The sequence below is a fragment of the Phycodurus eques genome, chromosome 7 (assembly GCF_024500275.1).
Source record: "Phycodurus eques isolate BA_2022a chromosome 7, UOR_Pequ_1.1, whole genome shotgun sequence".
Classification (NCBI taxonomy): Eukaryota; Metazoa; Chordata; class Actinopteri; order Syngnathiformes; family Syngnathidae; genus Phycodurus; species Phycodurus eques.
The window spans coordinates 31376208-31383371 of NC_084531.1; the positions used below are offsets into that span (position 1 = coordinate 31376208).

The 7164-nt window shown below is 46.0% G+C and overlaps 1 protein-coding gene across 1 annotated transcript in view; it reads right to left on the reverse strand.

Moving 5' to 3' along the window:
* Positions 1-3939, reverse strand: part of eif4h (eukaryotic translation initiation factor 4h) — a 20495-nt gene extending 16556 nt beyond the window's left edge. The window contains exon 1 of the mRNA XM_061682035.1: positions 3835-3939. Coding sequence (XP_061538019.1) covers positions 3835-3899 — 65 coding nt within the window. The 5' untranslated portion in view covers positions 3900-3939. The remainder of the gene's footprint in view (positions 1-3834) is intronic.
* Positions 3940-7164: the final 3225 nt, after the last annotated feature.

Genomic DNA, 7164 nt, shown 5'->3' on the forward strand with positions numbered 1-7164 from the left:
CTTGCAGTTTAAACTGTGCTTCGTAAGCGTGTGTCTTCGTAGGTGCTGTTTTCGACAGCGGTCAAGCCAGCCTCCACTCGTAAAGTAGCAGTCAAGCCAGCCAGCCCTAATTTTGTTCATACTCGGCATTACGGTCGGGAAAGCTTCCCAATAATACGGACGTCAGTGCTCTTCGGTTAAGGAACGCAACCAGCAAAGTTGAAATCTCGAGATACATTAAAAAATGTAGTTTATTTGCTATCTGAAGAAAAATAAATGGTAAATGGACTGCACTTATATAGCACTTTATCTACATCACCACAGTGCCCAAAGCGCTTTACAAAGCCTCACATTCACACACGGATTCATAAACCAATGGGCGACTGCTGCCATGCGAGGCGCTGCCAGGCCCACTGGGAGCAAATTAGGGTTCAGCGTCTTGCCCAAGGACACTTCGACATGCGGACAGTCGTAGCAGGGATTCGAACCTGTTCTACCTACTGAGCCAAGCCACCCCAACATAATCCCATTGGTATCGCAAGACAAGTCCAGATCTGTGTGACAGACCACCGAGGACTCCACTAAAAGAGGTCTGATGAAGATCTGATATTGTAGTTCAAAATAAAAGTCTCCAAAAACTAATAAACTACATTTTTTAATGCATCTCAAGATTCAAATTAACCTTGCTGGTTGCATTCCTTAACCAAAGAGCATTGACGTCCGTATTATTGGGAAGCTTTTATTTTGAAGGTGGCTTTTATTTTGAAGGTTGGAGACGTATTACCGTAATGGCTAGTATGAACAAAATTAGGGGCGGCCGGCTTGATTGCTACTTTACGAGTGGAGGCTGGCTTGACCGCAGTCATTTTCGGGGCTCCTTAGCCAAACCGATGTTTTGCACGATGCACATAACCGGCGCTAAATACCTACTGGGGGCGTGCCTTTAGCGTCCTCCTTCACGCGCACCCTTCCCCCTTTAGCGTCCGCATGCTGTCCTCAGTCACGTCCGGCTTTCCTCTATATAAGCAGCGTGTCGGCAGGAAATGCTCCCAGTCAGTCAAGCGGAGCGCTCATTAAAGTCACACAACATCACTTACAGATTTTGGAACACAGTGCACACATAAGGCGCCCCGTCCAGTTTGGAGAAAATTTAAGACTTAAGTGTGCCTTATGGTCGTGAAAATACGGTATTTCATGCATAAAAGTTCCACTCTGCAACAACAGAGTTTGAATTGAAGCAATCAAAAAATAACCGCACACTGCGATTGCGAAGCGCTCTCCTACATAGCGTAAAACAAAGCTGCTGACTAGCAAACTAACATTAAGCGCAAGAACGCATGTTGTGCATTTTTTCACCCGGGGATTTTCATAGTACACTATTTTGTTTCGGGCTGTAACGATTCTGTATCGAAATCGAAAATCGCAGCTTCAAATACACGATCCGGTTTCGTCTCTTTGAAATGGCGGAAAGGCAACACGCCCTTCCGCTCCCAGATTGCGTGCCTCCATTCCACAAACAGCCAAATGAGCTCAATAGAACTAACAATATAAACATGTTGATGTTAATTTAATAAAACCTAAGCCTAGATTGAAAATACGCTTCTCCATCACGTCTCCTCCGGCACGTGTCACGGGATTACTTTTTCCGGTGAGTGCAGTGAGCAAGTGTGTAGGCTAACACTGCTAGCTAGTTGGTCAGACTACGCGAGGACAGCCGAGGAGGAGAAAGAGAAAGAAACATGTCAAAAAAATTCAGATTAAATACGTAATCGCGCACTTTATCACAGAGAATTGGCGAATAGCGAAGCCGTCCTCCGAACGTGAGGCCAAATACCGGAAGCAAGTCGGACGTCCACCTTTCTCGTTCGCGGGCAACACATAAAACTTTGTGACTGCTACAGCCGCGGCGTGGTGCGCACTGCTAACCTGGCCGCGCAGAGAGCGCCGAGCGTGCGGCAGGCGTCGCAACTCCTGGGCGGAGTGAGGCAGTAAGAGAAAAGTTTTTGACACATTTTGTCGCATCATTTCTGGTTTGCAACACAGACAGGAAGCCTGTCACCTCATTGTTTACATTGTTAAAAGTTTATATTTACTTCATCTCCACAGTGTAGTTATTAAGTTCTGACTCTTTGTTTTTTTTTTTTTTTTTTAAACGAGTAATTTTATTCAAGAAATGTTTTCGGGATTTTACATTTTATTTCATTTACCTCAGAAAACCTTTCTACGATCATGTATAATTAAGTGTTTTAAATGAATAGTTCAGTTTTTGCTATCGTAATCTGTCTTCTCTTTTGTTTTTTACTAATCGTGTATGGAAGCGTAGGCGTGAAACGGTGAGACGTACTATGGAATGGTAACCTTGGTTGTGGTTACAGCTCAAAGTTGCTGCCCGTCATTCTAAATCCTCAAACGAGAAGTCCGCCTGACGGTCGAACGGCTGCGCTCTTTTGCCGGCGCGTCTGCCGCCCCGCCGGCCGTTAAATACGGCCACGTTTTTGGAGAGCCCGCGGGACCCGACCCTTCGTGCACTTGAAACGATTTTTGTCAAGAAAACAACAATCGCTGATGTTTGTGTACTTTTGATGAGATCGACCAATACATCAGGCGCTCTTCCATACCCAGCACGCATTGCAGTTTGCAACGCTGAACTTTCTTAGGTAAGAAAGACAATCATTATCGTTTAAGTGTGTTTGTGTTACTTGTAGTTCGTTGAATATGTGTCTCAATTAAGTGTCGGGTTAAATTTACGTTGCGCGTTACGAACATGAAACCGTGACTGACTTGTGTGCCCTACATTAACATCCCGGTCAGGTCTAGAAAATGTGATTATTTCTCAATATTTCTCCTGGACTTTTTGGTTTTGACTACCAGTCGGGGAAGCCCTTCTCCGGTTGAAAACATCCACCAATAAACTCGCACGGGGCAAATTCCCAAGGGGCTCTCCGAGTTATGTTTCAAACGGCGTCACTTTACTTGCCCATAAAACAATGAAATGGCGCAAATGGAACACTAGGGGTGAGAAGGGCAATGGAATAGCTCATGTACTTGAGGAAACAATTGTACATTTATTTGGTATGGAGGATTTGAGAGACGTTTGAAGTGATCATTCCTTCTTATTAAGAAAATTCCACAAAGATGGCAGCCACTTGTAATGTTTCAATTCAATTCTATCCAGTGTCTTTTATGCTGTTTTACCATACGCAGCTATTGTTTTTTTTTACTAAATCACAACATTTGGTGTTTAAGGAATTAATGTCATTTCATTTATTTCAGTGCGAGCTCGAATTCAAGTGGTAAACGGAAGCACCAGTGGACTGGAGCTCGTTGCCATCGGGATGCCGCAGCGCCGGACGAGCCCGAAAAGTTCAACGAGGAGCTCGCAGGCAGCACGACTGTCTTAGCAAACGCGCAATTCTCGAAACAGCTCACGTTTGGATAGGAGCACAAATGTCAACGTCCCTGCGCAGATGCGTGCATGCATATGGAAAAAATGAACCAATGTGCTGCTGCATGCGTGCGGGATTCCAGGCAGGCAGGCAGGCGGGCAGGCGGGCAGGCAGGCAGACACCCACCCTCCGCCACGCCACCAGGCCTCCGCCGAGGATTCCTCGTAAACGTCGGCGCTGAACGTTCGCCGCACGGCTTCGTTTGGTGCAGCGAGAGGAGGCTAGCTTGCTAGCTCGCTAGCCCACTAGCTCGTTAGCATGTTAGCCCATCCACCGAGCGCGGTGTTTCCCCGCCGCCTGGCCGGCCTCACCTGCTCCCGAGCCGGGCTGCGCGCAAGGGAGCGGCCCCGCGGCGACTTCGTCGGTGCAAATGCGGCCGGGCGTGGGCTTTAAAGCCGGTCGTACTCACCCTCTGTTGCCCCCGCCGAAGCTGCTGTAGGCCCGGTCCCGATCGTCGTAGTCGTAGTCCGCCATGACTGCTGCTGTGTGAGGAGGCGGAGCCACAAGGAGGTCCTTGACGAACGGACGCCAGGCCAGGACAGCCTTTAGGTGCCCGCAGCGCGCCTGACCGCGAAAGCAACAAAGGACAGGAGATTCCTCTTCTTATTTTATGGGTTTAACGGCGGTTTGCAAACGGTGATATAGTGCATTACCGCCACTAGATGATCTGTATTGACTACTGCTTTGGTTTACAAGCCAAATTGTTCCTTTTCATAAAACAAAATGAACTGAATAAACAAAAGATCTTACAGTACAGTTCTATTTAATTAACTGTGCTCATATTTTACACTTCATAATTACCCTTTTGGTCGATTCCAATTCATTGTGAAGTGTCCATTTCCCATTTAACAGTTTTGTTTTCATTTGAATTGAAATTTCTTTATTCGTATTTCCTCAGTTCCTCACAGAATTCTTCCTCCCTAATTGCTACTTTATTATAAATATCATGTAGCACCTTTCACGACAATAACTATCTTTTTAATATATCCATATTTATAAATGTAATATTCAAATTGACTATAAAGCTCCTAGCATTCCGTTAGATTTTAGGACTGTGTTTCTATTTGACAAAGAGGTCCTAGATGTCAAACCCTAACCCTGTGCTTACAAGCGGCACAGAAATGTTTGACTATCACTGACAGGAACGGCAACGGTGAGTAAACTTGTGTTTGGGTTGCGCGGCGGCACCAAAATACTCAAAAGGTTTGTGTTTTGTTTGCATTTCCTTCAAAAAACGAATGCAAATGAACCCAGCTGAACTTGCGGGTGCAGGATAAGCGGCGTGGATGTGGCCAATAGTTGTACAGAGAAGATGGCCACCGCCACTCGGAAAGGGACAAACTGGGAGGCGAACCTCCATCGGGTTTGTGGTAGCCATTTTCTCGTGTGGAACATGTTTGCTCGGGTTGACTTTCTCCAAGTCGTTCAGCTGATCCTTTTCAGCATTGAGAGTACACCTGTGCAACATAAAAGTCAGTTCATTTGCCAGTCCCTCAACGTCTACGTTACCTATAACCGCATGTCTGAAGATCCACCGTGTCTATTTTTTCATCAATTGACCTGATGAGATGTAAATTACGGGCATCTTATCTCCTCACGTAACATCGTCCGACACGTCGCGCATTCAAAGTAAGGCGCTAGCGAAAGAAGGCGAAAATCATCATTCGTCCTCATTTGTACTTGCCGAACTCGTATATTATGATGCCCTTTCAAAAACTGAGAGTTACGTTTAACATTGATACGAAGCATTTCTTTCAATATTTACAACTTTATTAAGGCAAATCAAAGTATTGCTTTCTCCAAACTTCCTCTTTCTTCTCTAAAGGAAATAACGACGAGTTCGGCCGATATCAAGATGCTATAACATCTTGACACTTTGGCCTTCCGACCATTTGCGATAATTTAAGCATTTGAGATTCGAGAACACTTGGAATATGATGCGTCCATCCATCCATTTTCCTCACGTGGGTCGCGGGCGTGCTGGCGCCCATCCCAGCTGACTCTGGGCGAGAGGCGGGCTACAACCTCAACTGCAACTCAATCGCAGGGCACCAGTCGCACTCACATTCACACCTACGGGCAATTTAGAGTCCTCAATCAACCTAGCATACAGGTTTTTGGGATGCGGGAGGAAAGCGGAGCGCCCGGAGAAAAGCCACGCAGGCACGGGGAGAACATGCAAACCCCACACGGGCGGGGACGGGATTTGAACCCCGGTCCTCAGAACTGTGAAGCAGATGTGCTCAGCAGTTGGTCACTAGTTAGGAACAAAAAAAAAAAAATGTCAATGCTCAAACTAAATTTATGACGACAGGTCCAGCAAGTCTCAAATGAATCCAATACAAATGGCTCATCGGAATTCATGTGACACCAGCGGAGTTAATGCAAATATTGTCCATCCAACCCTTTTCCTCTTTCGGATGGCGGGTGAGCCTGATGTTTGCCAAGAGGCCGTTCACACCCTCGACAGGCACCAGTCAAATATTGTTATATGACATATATAGATGCTCCTTTGAAATGTACAGAAGATAACATTTTATTGCTGGCGGCAGTGGAGAGAGAAAAAAACTTTTGGAAAGAGATACTGGGAAAATGATCAAATGTAAAAAAAAAAAAAAAAATTTGAAAAATCTTGTTTACAAAACTTTTCATGTTGGAATTGTTATCCCAACAAGCATGACTATTGTAATAAGTAAGAAAACAAAGTTTTATAAATCTTGGCATAACGAAAGCGAAGAAATGTCTTTGTCATTGTCATGAAGTCTAAAGACGGAGTGCCGAACCACGGCGGAATCAAATGTCGTCAGTGTAGGATCGAGGAGCAAAAACATTCACATGGACACGCTTGATCACTGAAGGTCAAAGGTCAAGAATTTGGACTGAACTGCGTGCTTTTGAAAATTAAAATCCTCCTCCAAGGCCCCCCTCACTCGGAGAAATGACGCAAAAGGCTGGTGACTATTCGTGCCGCTCGGAAGCGCATCGTGCGACGTCGTGGTGAAAAAGTCTTCGGCAAGGGTCCTCGACCGCCGGGCCGCGGGCCCTTCGCTACCGGGCAGCACAGACCGACTGAACACGTTTTTTTTTTTATTGATCATCAGTGAAAGGAGTTTAATTTGGAAAATCGCCCGCGCGTCTGTCAAAATGCTCAGCTCGGCCGCGTAATACGGGGGGAAAAAAATAAGTGAGTTCAAAAACGAACGTTTGGGGAGCTTCCTCAAAAAGGGAAACAGGCCAAATAATGCGACAGAAGAAGCTCCAGAGAAAAAGAAAGCTACATTTTAGAGACCATTTCGGCAATTAAGGTTCGGCTTCATTGCCGGGTGACTGGCACACACGACCCGATCTGCGTAATATGTCGCGACAGACTCGCAAATGAGGCAACGAGGCAATCAAAAGATGGAGCCCAAGCACATGACTGGACGTACAAGACAAGCCTTTGGAGTTTTGGAGAGAAAAAAAGATTGCGCCAAGATAAGACCGCCTCGTTGAAGGGCTCCCACCCATTACAAAAAGTACAGTCAGCGCAATGACGTAATGCTGTGCTGCGGATTAAATCTTGTTTGTTGTTTTTAAATTTGTTTCTGTGCATGTATTTGAGCGAAACCGGTCCACGGGGCAAAAAAAGCTGGTGGACCGCTGCTCTGCAGACAATCGGGGGCCTCCCCTTCCTGACAATGCTTTCAAATTTGAGGTTACTCCTGGTCGTGCCAGGAGGGGGCGCCATTCCTTGAGCGTG